A 20705-nucleotide genomic window follows, 5' to 3' on the forward strand; every position below is an offset into this window, starting at 1 on the left:
AAATAGCCAAAGTAATCTTGAGAAAGAAAAATGGAGCTGGAGGAATCAGGCTCCCTGATTTCAGACTCTACTACAAAGCTATAGTTATTAAAATAGTATGGTACTGGCACAAAAATAGAAATATAAATCAATGGAACAGGATAGAAACCCCAGAAATAAACCCATGCACCTACTGCCAATTAATCTATGACAAAGGAGGCAGAATAGACAATGGAGAAATGACAGTCTCTTCAATAAATGGTGCTGGGAAAACTGGACAGCTACTTGTAAAAGAATGAAATTAGAACATTCTCTAATACCATATACAGAAATGAACTCAAAATGGATTAAAGACCTAAACTTAAGATGGGATACTGTAAAACTCTTAGAGGAAAACATAGGCAGAACACTCTCTGACATAAATCAGAGGAATATCTTTTTCAATCCATCTCCTAGAGTAATTGAAATAAAAACAAAAATAAACAAATGGGACCTAATTACACTCAAAAGCTTTTGCACAGCAAAGGAAACCATAAACAAAACAAAGAGACAACCCACATAATGGGAGAAAATATTTGCAAATGATGGGACCAACAAGGGACTAATCTCCAAAATTTACAAAGTGCTCATTCGGCTCAATATCAAAAAAAAAAAAAAAAAACCCAATCAAAAAATGGGCAGAAGACCTATTAGACATTTCTCCAAAGAAGAAATACAGATGGCCAAGAAGCACATGAAACAATGCTCAACGTTGCTAATTATTAGAGAAATGCAAATCAAAACTACAATGAGATATCACCTCACACCGTTCAGAATGGCCATCATCAAAAAGTCTACAAATAATAAATGCTGGAGAAGGTGTGGAGAAAAGGCAACCCTCCTACACTGTTGGTGGGAATGTAAATTGATACAGCCACTACGGAGAACAGTATGGAGCTTCCTTAAAAAACTAAAAGTAGAGCTACCATATGACCCAGCAATCCCAGTCCTGGGCATATATCCGGAGAAAACCATGGTTCAAAAGGATACATGCACCCCAATGTTCATTGCAGCACTGTTTACAATAGCCAAGACATGGAAGTAACCTAATGTCCATCAACAGATGAACGGATAAAGAAGATGTGGTACATATATACAATGGAATATTACTCAGGCATTAAAAAGAATGAAATAATGCCATTTGCAGCAACATGGATGGACCTGAAGATTATCATACTAGGTGACGTATGTCAGACAGAGAAAGGCAAATTATCATACTAGGTGACGTATGTCAGACAGAGAAAGGCAAATAACATATGATATCACTTATATGCAGAATCTAAAAAAAGATACAAATGAACTTATTTACAAAACAAAAAGAGAATCACAGGCTTAGAAAAGAAACCTATGGTTACCAAAGGGGAAAGATGGGGGGGAGGAATAAATTGGGAGTTTGGGATTAACATATATACACTACTATATTTAACATAGATAACCAACAAGAACCTACTGTATAGCACAGGGAACTCTGCTCAATATTCTGTAATAACCAAAAGGGGAAAAGAATTTGAAAAAGAATAGATATATGTATATGTATAAAAGAATCACTTTGCTGTACACCTGAAACTAACACAACATTGTAAATCAACTATAGTCCAATATAAAATAAAAATTTTAAAACAAACATTTGTACAGGGAAAAAAATAGCCTATCTGTGTCTTTATATTTAAAGCATGCTTTTTGTAGGCAGTATATAGTTGGGCTGTGCTGTTTTAGCCAATATGACAACCTCTTCTTTTAATTGCTGTGTTTAGACTTATATGTAATGTGATAATTTACATTGTTAGATTAAGTCTATCATCTCCATTTTATTTTCTATTTGTCCTATCTGTTCTTTTTCTTTTTTCTGCCTTCTGTTGGATCAATTGAATGTTTGTTTTGATTCCTTTTTAACCTGTTTTGGATTATTAGCTATAACTGTGTTGTTGTTTTAGTGGTTTATTTAGCATTTGTACTATATACCTTTAGCTTATCCCAATCTACCTGCAAGTAATATACAACTTCATATATAGTATAAGAGCCTTACAATATGTTCATGGTCATGTTTTGCCACTATATGACCACGTGGCTCCTTCAAAGATTGGCTTGACCTACCTCTGGCAGATATAATTGTGGATGATGTGACACTCTTCAGAGAGCTATACCTGGGAGCTCTCCAAGGATCTCCTTAGATAAGGAATCCCAAAACAATATGAGGCATTAGATTAGATTTCCTCTTGATCATCTCAACAAAATCTGGAGCCAGTGTCTGTTGGTACCACCTGCAACAAAGAGAGAGTATCATCAATCAGGACACACCTCCTAAGGGACTATATTTCTAGATGCTTCAATCTTAGAGGGCCAGAGCTTAGGGAGTTCACTGAATGTGTAGTATCAGTGGCTTCCCCAGTGTTCTTCAGATACCGATTCTCTGAGCTCTTTTAAAAATCCAACTTGATTTTCATGTTTATCAACAAGCTATCTCATTTCCAGGACCTAGGAGAGGTCCTCTCTGAACACCAAAACTTAAGAATTAAGATTAAATCTTTAAATCAATTAAAATAGTGATTTTTAAAGGAGTTTATTTTTTCAATAATAAATCTTGGCTAAATAGAAGGAGCATTTTAAGAAGAATTTTTCTGTTGATGCAACTGTTACTGGAGCTATTAATAGTATTTTATGGACTGACAACATTGGAATAAATCATCTACAGCTGATGATTCTTATAGAACAATTTTTTAGAAAAGATTTAACTTTTTATACACATCATGTAAGTCTGAATTTAATTTTCAATGTAAATACACACAATGGCATTTTATTGTTTTCTCAAACATTTCCTGTAACTTGCAGAGGTCATATAAAAAAACCAAAAGTGGCTTCAAGATTTATATACAATTCAGAACATTTGTTTATATATTATATTATAATATATTCAATTACAAGGGAAAAATGATTTTTAAATTGTCTGCCTTGTTAATAGCTAGTTATCCGAAGCTTCATGTGAGAATAATGTTCTTTTTTGTTGACTGTAACAATTTTTAATTCCTGTATCTAAGTTTGTGGAGATTTGCTTTGCAATGCTGTAGAAGTTTTCAAAACCAGAGATTCTAAATTCTTTAAAGAATTTTAATAATATGGTTTATTGCAAAAAAAAAAAAAAGATTAAACACATAAACAAGAACCACTTAAAAATAAATAAATAAATAAATAGAAGGAGCACCTTTGCACAGGCATCACAAATCATGAACTAGTTCAAAAAACAGTCTACAATGGAGAGTGAGGCAAGAGGGCCAGCATAACACAGTGGTCAAGGGTGTAGACTCTGGCATCAGAATATCTGGGTTTGAATTATGATTTCTGATGAATGGAAACTAAGTTACTCTTTGTTTTTGTTTTGCTTTGTTTTATTTTTGGTATCTTGATTTTCTTTTAGGTATAAAGAAAAGGAATTAAAGACAGTTTTTTTGGTTTGTTTTCTTTTGACGATGGAAAGTGTGTGCTGACTTTCAAAGCAGCTTTCTGGCTTTAAAATATTGATATCAGCCTTTCTATAAAGATGCTCTCTTATTCGGTCTGGTGAAAAGATTCTGAGAGGAGGGTGTGATGACAATAGTATGCATTGGTAAAGAGATAGGCCATGATGGGTGTGCTGCCTATTACCAACAAGATGATGAAGCTCCTGGTGGTGAGAAAGAAGTTCAGTCCATTAGGAGACTGGACATGACCCCAGATAACCATCTCAAGGATTACCTGAGATCCCCCACAGCTCCAGATTTGCAAAACTAGCTCCTGGACAGTAACAATGATTTCCTAGAGAATTTTGTAAATTTTCAGTCTCCTCACCAAGTCAGAAATACAGTATTTCCCTATTGCAGAAATGTATCAAAACCTCTGTAGTCCAGTTAGAGCACAAGCCATTAAAATGTAGAATCCTTAACTTCCCCTTCTTTCTATCCACAAAATTCTCTTTCTAAGTCACCTTTGCAGATGAATCCTTGACATACTTCCCCACGTTGATCATTTTTTTTTAAAGATTTTTTTTTGATGTGGGCTAATTTTAAAGTCTTTTATTGAATTTGTTACTATATTGCTTCTGTTTTATGTTTTTTGGGTTTTTGGCCGTGAGGCATGTGGGATCTTAAGCTTTTGCATAGCAAAGGAAACCATAAACAAGACAAAAAGACAACCCTCAGGGGACTTCCCAGGTGGCGCAGTGGTTAAGAATCCGTCTGCCAATGCAGGGGACACAGGTTCATGCCCTGGTCCAGGAAGATCCCACATACTGCGGAGCAACTAAGCCCGTGTGCCACAACTACTGAGCCTGCGCTCTAGAGCTCACGTGCCACAACTACTGCAGCCCGAGCACCTAGAGCCCGTGCTCCGCAACAAGAGAAGCCACCGCAAGGAGAAGCCTGTGCACTGCAACGAAGAGTAGCCCCCGCTCTCCGCAACTAGAGAAAGCCCGCGTGCAGCAACGAAGACCCAACGCAGGCAAAAATAAATAAATAAAATTAAAAAAAAAAAAAAAAAAAGACAACCCTCAGAATGGGAGAAAATATTTGCAAATGAAGCAACTGACAAAGGATTAATCTCCAAAATATACAAGCAGCTCATGCAGCTCAATATCAAAAAAACAAACAACCCAATCCAAAAATGGGTGGAAGACCTAAATAGACACTTCTCCAAAGTAGACATACAGATTGCCAACAAACACATGAAAAGATGCTCAACATCACTAATCATTAGAGAAATGAAAATCAAAACCACAATGAGGTATCACCTCACACTGGTCAGAATGGCCATCATCAAGAAATCTAGAAACAGTAAATGTTGGAGAGGGTGTGGAGAAAAGGGAACCCTCCTGCACTGTTGGTGGGAAGGTAAATTGATATAGCCACTATGGAGAACAGTATGGAGGTTCCTTAAAAAACTAAAAATAGAACTACCATATGATCTAACAATCCCACTACTGGGCATATACCCAGAGAAAACCATAATTCAAAAAGAGACATGTACCACTATGTTCACTGCAACACTATTTACAATAGCCAGGACATGGAAGCAATCTAAATGTACATTGACAAATGAATGGATGAAGAAGGTGTGGTACATATATACAATGGAATATTACTCAGCCATAAATCGGAATGAAACTGAGTTATTTGTAATGAGGTGGATGGACCTAGAGTCTGTCATACAGAGTGAAGCAAGTCAGAAAGAGAAAAACAAATACCGTATGCTAGCACACATATATGGAATCTAAAAAAAAAAAAAAAAAAAACGGTACCGATGAACCTAGTGGCAGGGCAGGAATAAAGACGCAGATGTAGAGAATGGACTTGAGGACACAGGGGAGGAAGGGGAAGCTGGGACGAAGTGAGAGAGTAGCATTGACATATATACACTACCAAATGTAAAATGGATGACTAGTGGGAAGCTGCTGCATAGCACAGGGAGATCAGCTTGATGCTTTGTGACAACCTAGAGGGGTGGGATAGGGAGGATGGGAGGGAAGCTCAAGAAGGAGGGGATATGGGGATATACGTATACATATAGCTGATTCACTTTGTTGTACAGCAGAAACTAACACAACACTGTAAAGCAATTATACTCCAATAAAGATATATATATATATAAAAAAAAGAAAGAAGGGGAAGTTGAGTTTTCACAGATCATCCGACTATATCTCCTTGAATACTTATCCTGTTGGCATTTTTAGCTTATTAATGTAACTATTTTTAACTTGGTTGAATTTTTATAGCCATTGAAATGGAAAAATATTAAAGCTAACTTTAAAAATATTAAAGTTAAGGAATCAACATAAGAACAGACTTTGTTCATCTGTTGTTTTTACTGTTTTAGTAATATTGGTGTTGAAAATTTGAAGTTTGTTTAAGCATACTATAAGCAAAATAATTTAGTAATTCTGCTAACGTGGTTGGGCAACATTATTTTCAGTGTAAGATGAAATACTAGTAAAATATCAAGGATTTTATGAAAAGTATGAATGGAACAGTACAGACTCGCAATTTAAAACAGTATGTTCTGATCCCTTTCCAAGTCCACTGAAGGTGGTCTAAACTTAATGACTGGGGTATTGTAACTAGGCATTTTCTTAACACTGTATTTAGAAGAATAGGTGTTATTATAATGAACTCTATCAGCTTTTAATGTCATGTTTTGTGGGGGTTTTGTCTTTGAAAAATCTTTGCATAATGAAAGTCACAATTACTTTCTGTTTTCTTCTAGAACTTTATAGTTTCCACATTTACATTTATGCTCATGACCTTTTTCACATTGATTTTTATATATAGTGTGAGTATGAGCTAGGAATCAAGAGTTTTTTGTATTGTTTTGTTTTTGCATATGGATTTCCAAATGTTCCAGCATTGTCTGTTGAAGACTACCTTCTGTCCATTGAGTTACCTTGACAACTTTGTTAAAAGTCTGTTATTCATATGTGTGGTTTGACTTCTAGACTACACTGTTCCATTGACCTGTCTATTCTTATGCCAATACTATATACTCGATTACTCTAGCTTTATAATAAGGCTTGAAATCAGGTAATATGAGTCTTCTTTCTTTCCAAAGATGTCTTGTTTATTCTAGGTCTTTTGCATTTCCATGTATATTTTTGAATCAGATTGTCGAATTCAACACAAATGTCTGCTGAGATTTTTTTGTGGGTGATTGCAATAAATATATAGATCAATTTGAGGAAAACTGATATCTTAACAGTCAATATTGAATCTTTCCATCTGTAAATACATTATATCTCCTCATTTTTTTAGATATTTTGTGAAACCCATTTATCAGGTCTAGTAGATTTTTTTATAGTCTTTGAAATCTTCTGTGTAGAAGACCATGTTATCTGCAAATAAAGACAATTTTATTTTCCTTTCCTGACTGTATGCTCCACCTCCCCACTCCACCCCACCCCCCACCTTATTTTGTTTTCCCTACTGCACTGGCTAAGCTCACCAGTACAATATTCACTAGGAAGAGCAGAACAGACATCTTTAACATTTTCCCAATCTTGGGGCAAACATTTAGTCTTTCACCATTAAATATGCTAACTTTAGATGTTCTATAGATGTCCTTCAACAATTTGAAGAAGCTGCCCTTTATTCCTAGTTGCTGAGTTTTTATTCTAAATCGATGTGGAATTTTTGTCAAATAATTTTCTCCCATCTATAGAAATGACCATATAGTTATTCTTTTTAGGCTATTGGTATGTTGAATTATACCAAAAATTTTTTGTACATTGGACCAAATTTGCATTCTTGAATTAAACTCTATTTAGCCATGATGTACTTTTTTTTCAAAATATTTCTAGACTTGATTTGCAAATAGTCTGTTAAGGATGGTTGTGGCTATGTTCAGGAGAAATACTGGTCACTAATTTTTTTTTTCTTGTAATGTCTCTGTCTGGCTTTAGCATCAGGATAATGGTAGCCTCATAAAATATGTCAGGGATCCCTCCTCTACTCTTTTCTGGAATAGATATTGTAGAATTGGCTTTTTTCTTTTTAATTTAGTTGTATTCAAATCTTTTCAATAACTTTTAAGTATCTTTAGAATCTGAATATGCCTATTGCTTCTTTTTCTTGCCTCATTGCACTGGCTAGCTCCTCTAGTAAAAAGCTGGGGAAAAAAAGCTGGTGAAATGTTAAACCAGGAGGTGCTAAATCTGAAATGAGATTTTTATAGAAACCCATTATCAGATCAATGAGGCTGCGCAGGAGCTGTAACAGTGGAAGGATCAAATGGGAAGTCTATGAGGTGGGAACTGTGAATCTTTGTTAAACCTATATAAGGTCCATACCTGTCACTATATAAAACCCCCTCTTCACTAAATTTCTCTATATTCCCAATATGATCCCTTGTCCTTCTCATGTCTCCATAAGAGCCAGTTAGGACATCTTCCATGAGGAACCCTCAGAGTAGCTCAACCCATGAGGTGTACTTTTAGGCCTTCTATCCCAGATCTGAACGGCCAGTTATATCTGATGACAGTGCTCTCAACTCAGTGTTAATAATGAGACCAGAAATTTGCCCACACAGGTTCCCACATCCCTCTCCATCAGGTATGCCCTCTCCCCTGCAGAGATTCTCACCCAGTTTCATAATAGATAGTTCAGCCATGCAGGAAGGGGATAAGGTGGGCATGAAATGTGAAGGAATCAAGTAGGAACAAAGGGAAGAACAATGTGAACATGGGTAAACCAGGTTTGACCATATAGACACCCTCATCCTTGCCAGGTATGCTCTCCTTCAGAGCGGCTCCAGCAGGAGTCCGCATTTTAAGTTGCTCATGCAGGAATATGTGGGACCACAGGAAGGAGGGCAGGAGATATTTTAGAGGTATTAAGTTCTCAAATCTATGGCAGGCATGAATTCTTACCCCAAGAGTTTTCCTTTGTAAGTGTCCTCAGTTCCAGGGAGAACAGTTGCAGCTGCAGGACAGGGGTCATAAAGGAACTAAAGTGACATTAGACAGGGTCTTTATGTGCAAACACAATGGCTTATATAAATGTATGTAAAAAATAATAAAAGTATAATAAAATCTCACTTTAACATACCAAGAATCAAGACTACCATGGTCAAAGACAGTTAAATTAATCAGTCATAGGAATGGGGTACAAAAGCAGAGTATCCGGACTGCAAAGCAAGTTCAGATGTGTCATATTAGTCTTAGCATCCTGTTATAGGACAATAGAAAGATAAAAAGAACTAATATTAACTGAAAATGTGCTCTACACTGTACATTTATTTACGAATAAGAAAAAATATTCAGATGGGTAAAGTAGGCTTGCCTGAAGTCACACAATCTTTTGAGTAGTTGAGCCAGGATTAAAACCCAAACCATCTGGTTCAGTACCAAAGTCTTTCCACTATACCAAATACCCAGTAAGGGAGAGTAAAGAGGACACTTGGTCAAGAAGCATCAATTTCAAGGTCCAGGGTCCTCCCAGAGATACAGATCAACTTATATGCTTGAGATGGGAAAATGTATAATTATCACCTTTACTAAATCTGATCAACCTATCTTTCCATCTTTGTATAAGAATTTTACATGTATATTTAGGGATCATGCTAAGCCCCCCACCCTTTTTTTTTTGGCTGCTCTGCACAGCTTGCAGGATCTTAGTTCCCCAACCAAGGATTGAACCTGGGCCACAGCAGTGAAAGCGCCAAGTCCTACCACCAGGGAACTCCCAAACCCCTCCTTATTAATACAGTTTCTAGGAATTGATTTTTTTAACTCAAGTTTTCTTCATGTCCTTTACAGGGAATTACTGTACATGGCCAAAATAATGGCAAGCTAATATTAGCAATTTCACAATGTGTTTATTGTTATGGTATAATAAGGAATATGTAATTTGACAATATTCTATATACATAATTTGTTCTACTGACCATTCAGTTCATGACTTTAAAAGCTTTACATATCATGGTGAAATGTCCTTCATTTATGTAATTATTTCCCATCATCTTTGCTGAGTTAGGTATCACCACACTACAGACACAAATTCTCTTGTAAAATTTTCTCTATAAAGATGTTGTCCACAAATTTATCAAATTAATCAGGTTTCTGTTGTTTATTAAGGCTTGAGCTAATACTGAAAGCTTGTCTGTGTTTTTAGTTCATTATGATTTTACCACTGCTGTGAATTCTCTGATGTACAGTGAGTTGTGATTTCTGGATGAAGGCTTTTCCACATACAGCACACCGATAAGGTCTTTCCCCAGTATGAATTCTCTGATGTAAAACAAGGTCTGACTTCTGAGAAAATGCCTTTCCACATTCAGCACATATATAAGGTTTCTCTCCTGTATGAATCCGCTGATGCCCTGGGAGGTGAGACTTTTGAGAGAAGGCTTTCCCACATTCAGTACAAACGTAAGGTTTTTCTCCTGTGTGAATCCTCTGATGTCCAATGAGATGTGATTTCTGACAGAAGGCTTTTCCACATTCACTGCATTTATAGGGTTTTTCTCCAGTATGCGTTCTCTGATGTATAATGAGCTGTGACTTCCGGGAGAAGGTCTTCCCACATGCAGTACATTCATAAGGTTTCTCCCCAGTATGAATTAACTGGTGTGTAATGAGTTCTGTCTTCCTGCTGAAGGCTTCCTCACATTGAGCACATTTGTAGGGTTTCTCCCCAGTGTGAATCCTTTTATGTATGATGAGGTGGGACTTCTCACAGAAGGCTTTCCCACATTCAGTACACTCATAGGGCTTCTCTCCAGTATGAGCTCTATGATGTATAATCAGCTGTGACTTCTGGGAGAAGGCCTTACCACACTCTCTACATTCATAAGGTTTCTCTCCAGTGTGAATTCTCTGATGTATAATGAGGGGTGATTTCTGGGAGAAGGCTTTCCCACAGTCACTACATTCATATGGTTTTTCCCCAGTATGAACTCTTTGATGTATAATGAGGGATGATTTTTGAGAGAAGGCTTTTCCACATTCAGAACATTCATAAGGTTTCTCCCCAGTATGAATTCTTTGATGTACAATGAGGTGAAACTTCTCACTGAAGGCTTTCCCACATGCACCACAATTGTATGGTTTCTTCCCAGTATGAATTCGTTGATGTACAATGAGCTGTGACTTCTTAGCAAAGGCTTTTCCACATGTAATACATACACAGGTTTTCTCCTTAGTTTCAACATTCTGATACGGAATAAGGGATTGTTTCTTGCTGAAAATGTTTCCACACTCATTATCACCACAGGGAATTACTCGATTGTGAATTTTCTCAAGATCAGGATTGGACACACCATGGATGGATGATTTTCCACATCCAAAACTCTCATCAGGGTTTTTTCCTGAATTGCTCTTATTACAACTAGGTAGGTCAATACTAGATTTCAAGTTATTTTTAAATGCATCACAGTTATGGGGTCTTTGTCTTGATGTATCTGACCCTATGCATTCTTGAAATATTTTCCCCAATGCATTATATTTGTGGTCTGACTCCACAGTCATTGTTTTGTTGTTGATGACTGTTACTTGCCTGAAAAGTCTGTTTTTCTGGCATCTCTGCAGGTGGCCATCACCTTGACAGACTTTTAAAATGGAGTAAAATGAACCATCCTTTGTGACTCCTTTCAGTATCTTATTATGGAAGGAAACAGACCCCAAAATACATGACTGGGTGTTGTCAAGGTTACTTTTCCTGTCTAAAGGGAAGAAAGATAAAATAAAACAGTCATAAAGAATAATTAACAGAATGCAGAGGAGTATAAAAAATGACTGATCCAATGAAGGTGATGAACTCAAAACAGGGATGGAGACAGGCCATTTCATAAGACAGACAGCAAATAGTATGATGAGGGAAATGGTTAGACAAGGATGTTAAAGCAAAATATTTATGGAAAAACTATACCTGAAGGAGATAGAAAACTATCTGAGTTATTATCACTCTAATCTTAGATTACTCTTTTAGAGTCTTCCCATTTCTCCTGCTTCCTGAAGGGGAATGCTTTTCGCCTTTCAAATGCGTTTATTTTATAATTTGCTATATATACTTGACTAGTATTATCCTACCACCACTAGCCAAAGAAACAAGGTCTCTTCTGTACTCAAAATACTTTAACTCTCCTCAGTCTACTTTCCTAACTAACAACTAATACAAACAACAGAAAAACCCAAAATCCTGCTGTGGATTCAGTATCAGATTCACACCAAGAATCCAAACTTGAATTCCACAGTTCCCCATAAATTCCTTCTACACATTATCAAATAAAACTAGCAAAGTTCTCCCAGAAAAGCCATATTTCCCTAACTTCAAGGTTTTGTTCATATACTCTTCATGCCCACCCCCCATCAACAGTTTGTCTTCACCTCCCTCTCTCAGCATCATCAATACTCAATATATCTTTCAAAGCAGCTACAGCTGCATGCTCTGAAAAATGCCTTTTCAAATTTTGTTTCATTTCTTTAGACTCTAATTTTCTCTGAACTTTTAAAAACAGTAGCAGTATTTGACATTTAATTCTGTAATGCAACCTGTGTTCTTAGAAGGAATTTGCCTTCTATTGCCTATTAAGCCTTTTCATAAAATGCATTAAATATATATTAAATATATTAAACAAATATATATTTAATACATAATATATACATATACAATCAATAAGAAATAGCTATCCCATATAAAGGTTCACAGTTATTTAACTGATTAATTATTTGTTGAATGCCTACTAAATTCTCAGCACAGGAACAAAGAATAAGAGAATTCACTAAGGAGAGAAACATAAGCCTCAGGCATCAATCAATTAAAAAAAAACCTGATATTTCACTTCCCTTGTCGCCCATCTGCCTGATCTTCATATGGATAGATCCAATTTGGTATGTCTCTCTTTACGATCCATGGATCTTCTCCTTGTTCCAACTTGGAGATGACATCTGGTTTGGAAACTGGATGCCCTATTAAATGGAAATCACAGAGGAACTGGGATAGACTGCACAGAAGGCAAAAGAGAAGGTGCAGTTTAAGGAGGTCTACAATGAAGTAGCCCATTTGGCCCTCAGCAAAGTAATGACCTCCATCGGGGAAGGTACGAAGATCATAAAAGTCATTATATATGTCAGGAACCACCTAACCACAGAGACTGATAAGGAAAGGCACTTGATTGGACAAGTCTGAGTTATACAGGGAAGTCATCCTTACCCATTGAGACCAGGTGGCTGTAGTTCTCCAGCATCACATCCCTGTACAGGGTCTTCTGAGCAGGGTGCAGTTGCTGCCACTCCTCCTGGGTGAAATCCACAGCCACATCCTTGAACGATACTAACCCCTGTAACAGTATATTCCTGTTCAATCTAAAGTGATCATTCTTATCATCTCTAATATAGTATGCAAAACTATACCTACATCTAGTTTTGTATCAGAGTATTTGGGAGAACCAATGTAAAATCCTGCCTTTAGCAAGAAGACCCAGACAGTACAGGAAAACAGAAGAGGTAAATCATAAAATGCCTACCTAATACAAATGGTAATTTAGTAAGTGATAAGGGCAGCATTAAAGCAGCTGAGAGGAATTTTGGAAAACAATTCAAGTATCTAATAATAAGGAAACAATTACTTAAATTTGATGGAATAATATACAGCTCTTTCAACATGTGGAAATACATGAAAGAATAAATGAAAAAAACAGCATAAGTTAATATGTACACACTGAATATAACTATGAAAATGTATCTCTGTGCACTAATAAATTAGAAAAGAACTAGCATTACATAAAGATTTGAGTTTAATATTTTAAAAAAACACACAGCTGAGAGGAAGATGTATTATTCAATGAATAGTACTGAAACAACTGGACAGTTAACAGGAAAAGAATAATGTTGAAGCCATATGTTAGAGGCTGAATTGTATACCCTGAAAATTCATAAGTTGAAGTCCTAACCCCTAGGACCGCAGAATGTGACCTTATTTGGAAATAGGGTTACTGCAGATGTAATTAGTTACATGAGGTTATTAGGGTGGACCCTAATCCAATATGACTGAGGTCCACATCAAAAGGAGAAATCTGAACAGAGAGACACACACACACAGAGGGAAGACAGTATGAAGAGACATGAGGAGAAGATAGTTATCTACAAGCCAAAGAGAGAGACTTGGAACAGATCCTTCCCTCACAGCCCTCAGAAGGAACCAACCTTGCTGATACCTTAAGTTTTGACTTCTAGTCTCCAGAACTGTGACACAAAAAATTTCTGTTGTTTAACCCACACAGTGTGTGGTATTCTGTTAGGGCAGCCCTAGCTGCCATAATAAAATACATCAATTATAACTAATACAATGATATCTTATGTCTTGGAAAAGAGAAAAAAATATATTCTGGATGGAGCAAAAATTTAAACTCTAAAAATACCCCAAATTATATAACAACAAAACAAAACCTGGTTGGGAAGATTTTTATTAATAATTTTTTTAAATTTATTTATTTATTTATTTATTTTTGGCTGCGTTGGGTCTTTGTTGCTGCACGCAGGCTTTCTCTAGTTACTGGGAGCGGGGGCTACTCTTCCTTGTGGTGCGCGGGCTTCTCATCGCGGTGGCTTCTCTTGTTGCGGAACATGGGCTCTAGGGGTCACAGACTTCAGTAGTTGTGGCGTGTGGGTTCAGCAGTTGTGGCTCGCAGGCTCTAGGGCGCAGGCTCAGTAGTTGTGGCGCACGGGCTTAGGTGCTCCGCGGCACGTGGGATCTTCCTGGACCAGGGCTCGAACCCGTGTCCCCTGCATTGGCAGGCAGGTTCTTAACCACTGCGCCACCAGGGAAGCCCTTTATTAATAATTATAGAGAAGGATTTTTAAAGTATAACATATAAAAAAGAGAAAAGCCGCATTTAGAGAATCAGAGAATGTCAGAGTTCTTGAAGATTCTAGTCCAATCCCCTCATTTCATAGGAAGGAAATCTTAGCTTCTTCTAAATCTAACAGTTCTCCTATATATATGCAATAGCTAGGAATATAATGAAATACATCAATTATAACAGCAATATTGAAAAACACACTTAAGAAATATGCAGGAAACATTCACGAGAAAACTATAACAAATTATTGACATGACACTGAAATAAAGGACTTGGGTAACTGCAGAGCCAGAGGTGTTTCTGGAGGGTAAACTGACTATTTTAATTATGGCACCATTATGTATGTTCACAATAGTTGTCACCTAATAGTGGAATCTGAATGATTTGTATTATTTTAAACTACTTTTGAGGGTTTTTCCCTAATTATTCCATTATTATCAAATATTGCTTTCAGAATGAAAAAACAATTAAATATCAACATTCCCCTGCTTAAAAGACTCCTTTGGTTCCATTCTTGCATATATAATTAGTCTCATCTCAATCATCTCAATGTTCAGGTTTCTCTCACCCCACATCAAGTCTCATATTCACACCATCAAGCTGCCAAGCAGTCTGTTCCCATAACAACCCCTTTAGTTTTCCCACTTTACATATGAGAGAATTGAGGATTACAGTGGTTAAGTCACTTCTTGCCAGAGGTTACACTGAATAAATGACTGATTAACTGTCAGATTTAAAAGCGGGTGTCCTGACTCAGTAGCTGGGTTCTTGACCACTGTACTCCACAATGCCTTCCTTGATACTGTAAACAAGACCTTTTATATTTTATTACCTTAATGCCGCCTTCAGACAAACTTTCCATGAGACACCCTCCGCTTTAGTTTCCTCAAATTCTCAGCCTTTTCTACTTTTTCAAATGCTCTTTCCTATCCTCATCCTACTTCCTTCATGATCCAGAGTTTAATAATCTTTTAAGACTCTTACCCTTGACTTATTTATAAAGCTGGCTGCTCCCCCTTATCGACTATAAAAGTTCCTTGCTCCCATGTCTATTATAGAGCTTTTATGTGTTAATGTTAGTTTCCACATCTGTTCACCCCATTTTTCTCTGCATTCTTCCCAAGAAAGAACCATGTGTAACTCTTGAGATATTCCACAGCCAGCCAGCACCTGTGACATATATTGACTACTCAAGAAATGTTTGCTAAAAAGGAATGAATGAAAATTATAGAGAATAAAATAAATTTCATGCTTAGTTAAAAACAGTTTTGTGCACTGTCAATAATATTCTTGTGATCTAAAGAACAGTAACATGAGGAAGATAATAAATGTAGAATGTAGAGAGAAACCATACTGATAAGAACATTAATAAACATAATGCTGACATTCTAATTTTGCTTTATCAATGATACTAGAATGCTTTAATATACTAAATATGTATAAATTTTGTTAATTTTGAGCAAAATTTTGAGTAAAATAGTGCATAATCAGTGGAAAATTGTACTTTCCAATCAGCTACAAGCAATTTTTACAGCTTGAGTGACTGGGAGAATGGAAGAGATGGAGGAAATGGAAGGGGAGTAGGTGTTAGAGGGAGAAAAGAAGGATAGATATGTGTGAAAATGATTACTTCACTTCTGGACTGTATGGAAAAAATATAAATCTTTCTTCCTGAGCTAACAAGCAAGTTAATTAGCCATGATAGTTGGATTTATTGGGCCAATAAAAAATCCATTTTCATCTTTAAAGCAGCTCTAACAGAAATATAAAGCCAACCAGATAAGTAATTTTAAATCTTCTAGTAGCAACATTCAAAAAATTATTTTCAATAATATATATTTATCCCAGTATATTCAAAATATCATTTCAACATGTAATAAATCTTTAAAAATTATTAATGAATTTCTGCAATTATATCTTCAAAACCCACTATGTACTTTACACTCAAAGCACACTTCAATTCAGACTAGCCAATTTCAAGCGCTCAATAACCACATGAGGCTGGTGGCTCTGTATTGGACAGCACAGTTCCAAAGCTACTGAGACCCAAAAAGGAAAAAAAACCTGTCTTTTCACAATAGAACTCATTTGTTAAGCTCCACTGTAAAATATACATAAGAACTCCTAATGCAAAAGCTGATTCCAAGATTTGACAATAATAATCATATAATAATAATAGCTAATACTTAAATATAAAACAAACCATCCCCAGTTACAGTTCTAAGCGTGGTTTTTACTCAATTTTCACAACAACCCTATGAGGATTACAATCTCCACTTTACAGATGAAGAAACAATTCCAGTCCACAAGGATATATTATGGATCTGCTAAAATAATAAAGGAGAATTCTATATAAGGGCATAGGAAGATATTCAAAATGTATACATAAATTTTTATACTGGACAGTAAAGTTAAAAATCAAGTTGCAAAACAGAATGTTTACTATAACATTATTTTCCCCAAAAAAAGGAACAAGAAAGTAAGAGACACCCCTGGCACTGGTACTATTACTCATGTATGCTCAATCACAAGGTTAGAAACAAATGGTTAACACTGATAATCTCAGGAGGAGGGGAGTTTAAGTTAAAAGGTCCCTCAGTGTTTAAATTTTTATCTTTTTATATAGTTAAAGATTTTTATACTGTATATATAGTGAATATTGGCAGGGAGAAAAAATAACAGACTGTTAAAAACAGAAACACAGAGAAGGAACTAGCCCCAAGTTAGACAGTAATCCTACAAACTCTGAAACCATAGCAAACGGTACAGAGCATCAGTGACCCTTGCTCTCCAAAGCTCTGCCAGACAATTATATTTTAAGAACTGCTTTTTGAAAGCAATATATATTTTGGAAGACCATTCAAAATGTAGCCATCCTATATTATCTAGACTTTATCGGTAGAGAAAGCTGGCCAATAGGAAGCCTCTATAATCAATCTGGTCCTCTAAAGTAGAGGTCAACAAACTTTTTCAGTAAAGTATATAATTTCAGCATTGCAGGCCATATGGTGCCATTGTAGTACAAAAAAAGTCATAGACAATATGTAAACAAATGGCATGGCTGTGCTGCCAATAAAACTTTATTTACAAAAACAGTTGGAGAACTGAAATTGGCCCACAGGCAATAGTTTGATGACTCCAGCTCTAAAGGATAAAGTTAAGGAGTTTGGCTATGACATTATGATAACTTCCCTCTAAAAGAAATCACTCTGTGATACAGCTACAAGAAATTTATTATTGCATTTACCACAGGAGTGTTGGTGAGAACACTGCACACTCCATCACCTAGAGAAAGACCCAAAAATGAAATTTTAGTCTTATATGGCAAGAAATAATTTCTTCCCATGGGAAATATATCTGCTTTCTCTTCAGAGGTCTGCAAATCATGTAACTGATGATGTCAGCAAGAAAGATAAGAAAAATTGGTACATCAGTTTTTTTAAATGGTTTCAGGCCAGGTTATCTACATATTACTTAGCAACTCTTTCTAGGTCTGGATCTTTATTTTGGCTGTCTTTCCCTGATCCAAATTTTAGCTATCTTCATTTTTCCATTTGATTGTATGAAGAACCAAAAAAAGAAATTTAAGAAATTAAAAATTAAAGCAACTCACCTGGGACTTCATCATTTTCTGCTCTCTTCTAAAAAGGTAGATGCCTGAAAAGGCAAAATTGGTGATGAGAAGGACATTTTCACAGATCAGACGCAGACTGCAGCTTCCACATTCACTAGTCTAGAAACAACTACCACAGAAGTCAGGTAAACGTTAGGCCAACCTGTGGGAGAAGACTGTTCGGTCTTTATAGAAAGATCAGCAAGTGTCATGTGAAGGAAGTCCTCTTGTGACTACATACTATGATCACACAGAACTTGGACAAGGTTTTTTAATTGCATAGATGTGAACATATGTTTCCTGTTGATTTATTAACAACTTATTTTCCCCACTATGAACCAACAATTCCACTCTAATGTTTTCATAAGGCAATACACACACACACACACACACACACACACACACACACACACACACAAAGATGAAGTTCCCCGGCAATAACAATGGCTAATGACCAAATGAAAAACTGAGGAATGTATTCCCTTATTCCCCAGAAAGGAATCAGCAGCTGAATTCTAATAATCTCCCAAGAGCTCTCATATTTTCCTTCAACTCAGCAGACTTCCCTGCCAATCAACATTCGTGGACCAAAATGTTAATTTTAAGATGTTTTCCGTTTAACTTTTTATTGCTGATTTCAACAGTATGGTTGTCTGCATATAAAAATGGCGGTACGTTGGAACCACTGATACAACGGAATATACCCTAACGTAAGAAGGTACATACCTGGGAAATCCTTCTCAGTCCCAGAAGGAGTCAGGTAGGTAAGACTTAACTGGTTCAGAGGAAGTGGGTGCTCCCATGATAGACAGACTGTTTTATATGGGGTATTCCAGGCTTTGTCAAAATAGATCTGGAAGGAAACAACCAGGAGAAATAGTTATACTTATCTCTGGGCACCCAACAGGTGTTCAATAAATGTTTCTTGAATAAAATATAAAATGATTTCAATAAACTTAGAAAGTGGTAGGACGAAAATCACACTTTTCATAATAATCCTATCTTTTTTTATTTGTTTGGTCTTGTTTCAAAACGATCATTTTTATGCGGGGCACCAGACTAAGGGCATAATGGTTGAGAAGAGATTTGACTTTTAAGGTTGCCTATGACCTGTGGAAATTTTAATGTATGTAAAAAATAGTAGGGCTGATCATCAAGACGCCCTGATCCCATTACTGCTCCCTCCAAATCTCTGAATCCTCGGACCTAGAAATCACATACCCCACAGATCTGCCCCATGCCCACCACATCATTGACTGACACATGGATACCCTCATCATTTAGTCCACAGACTCCCTCACCAATCACTGATTCCTCAGAGTCCCCTAAATCCCTGACCCAGTCATCACCAGTCAGTCCCCATACACACCATTTCTGATCCCACGGACAACCCCGTCACTGACACACCGTTATCCAATTACTAACCTCATAGCTCACCCCATCCCTGACTCCCAAATAAGCCCAACCCTAATCTTACATACCTTCCCCACCAGTGACTTCATCAGTCTCCAATCACTGACACTCACGAACCCCTCCCATCCCATTACCAATCCAAAAGACTCACTCATCACCACACATGTCCGCCTTCTGACCTGCAGTTCCGTTATCAGATCTAGAAACGCCCGTCACGGCTTAACCCGGGACAGCTGTCACATCCATAGCGGCGAACTCTCCCGCTTCCTGTCTGGGTGAGCAAAGCACTGGGCTCCCGGGCCTGCGCTGTTCGGTACCGGGCAGCTTTGCCCACTCCGCACCCGGGGCGGCTTTGTTCAGGAGGCAATATGGCCGCTCCCATGCGCTGTGTCTCAGTGGGAGCCGCCATCTTGAGAGGCCGTCCAGTTCCGTACAAGCAGAGGAATTCGGTTTATTCGGAGGCTGGGCTGTACCACCGCGGCAGTGAGGGGAGGGGGAAAAGATGACATAAAGGAGAATTACACAAACCAGTAACACGCAAAATTTTGCAGAGAGATTTTATAGGAGGACTGGGTAAGAAGTTTGAGTGAATGTCCTCTATTAGAAAGCTTCATTTGGTGGAAGAGGAAGAATTTGGAACAGTAAAATATTCTCATTGGCGACTTCACCTAAAAGTGTTTGTAAATGGCACAGCCCCCTACCGAGAGATTCTACTTGCTGAGAGGGGTGAAAACGCGGAATGGAGATTCCACTGTGGGAAAAAGGGGTCAGAGTGATGGAAGAGTTCACTGAGGAGCAGAGAAAGAGGACACACAGAAATAATGAACTTTACGCTAAAAACGATTATATGGAATTCTCTAGGGGAAACTACTACTACTGCAGTAACAAGTTGCAGAGGCCGACTGAAGAAAATAAAGTGAGCGGGAAGAGGAGATGAGAATCAGAGACTAGGAGAAAACAAGAATAATGGGGGCAAAGGAGAAGCTTGTGGGATGGGAAACTTAAGCGTGAAAAATGGAAGCACAGGAACAGAAGTGGGAAACCGGGCACAACACGGGAGACTCAGAGGGAGACTGAGACAGAGAAGGAGGAGACTAAAACAACAGAAGGAAAGAAAAGAGAGGAAGAGAGTGAGGAGGTTAGACTTAAGGGGAAAAAAATCACTTGATTAAAAAAAAAAAAAGAACAAACGAAACACTTGTTATCATAAGCTTTACCTTACATCAAGCTTTTTTACTTAAAAAAAAAGGCATACTAACAAACTGATGTTTCCTGTACATAAATAGATACAATTTTGAATCATCATAGATTTCACAAGAGCCGTGATTTCTGGCTTGTGTGTAATTAA

At 37.1% G+C, this 20705-nt stretch overlaps 2 protein-coding genes across 2 annotated transcripts in view; both read right to left on the reverse strand.

Moving 5' to 3' along the window:
• The window catches only part of LOC309623497 (uncharacterized protein), a gene marked incomplete at its 5' end in the record, with an annotated part of 114962 nt that extends 95196 nt beyond the window's left edge, over positions 1-19766 (reverse strand). Inside the window, 7 exons of the mRNA XM_082380443.1 lie at positions 2113-11193; positions 12317-12439; positions 12684-12810; positions 17945-17988; positions 18671-18797; positions 19426-19556; positions 19598-19766. Of these exons, the coding sequence (XP_082236569.1) occupies positions 9641-11193; positions 12317-12439; positions 12684-12810; positions 17945-17988; positions 18671-18797; positions 19426-19556; positions 19598-19766 (2274 nt within the window). The 3' untranslated portion in view covers positions 2113-9640. The remainder of the gene's footprint in view (positions 1-2112; positions 11194-12316; positions 12440-12683; positions 12811-17944; positions 17989-18670; positions 18798-19425; positions 19557-19597) is intronic.
• LOC309624000 (zinc finger protein 300-like) overlaps positions 19691-20705 on the reverse strand; it is a 52615-nt gene continuing 51600 nt past the window's right edge. Inside the window, exon 8 of the mRNA XM_082381499.1 lies at positions 19691-19824. The gene's annotated coding sequence lies outside the window, so the exon portion shown is untranslated. The remainder of the gene's footprint in view (positions 19825-20705) is intronic.

Source organism: Balaenoptera borealis (genome assembly GCF_965194805.1).
Source record: "Balaenoptera borealis genome assembly, chromosome: 2".
NCBI classification, from domain to species: domain Eukaryota; kingdom Metazoa; phylum Chordata; class Mammalia; order Artiodactyla; family Balaenopteridae; genus Balaenoptera; species Balaenoptera borealis.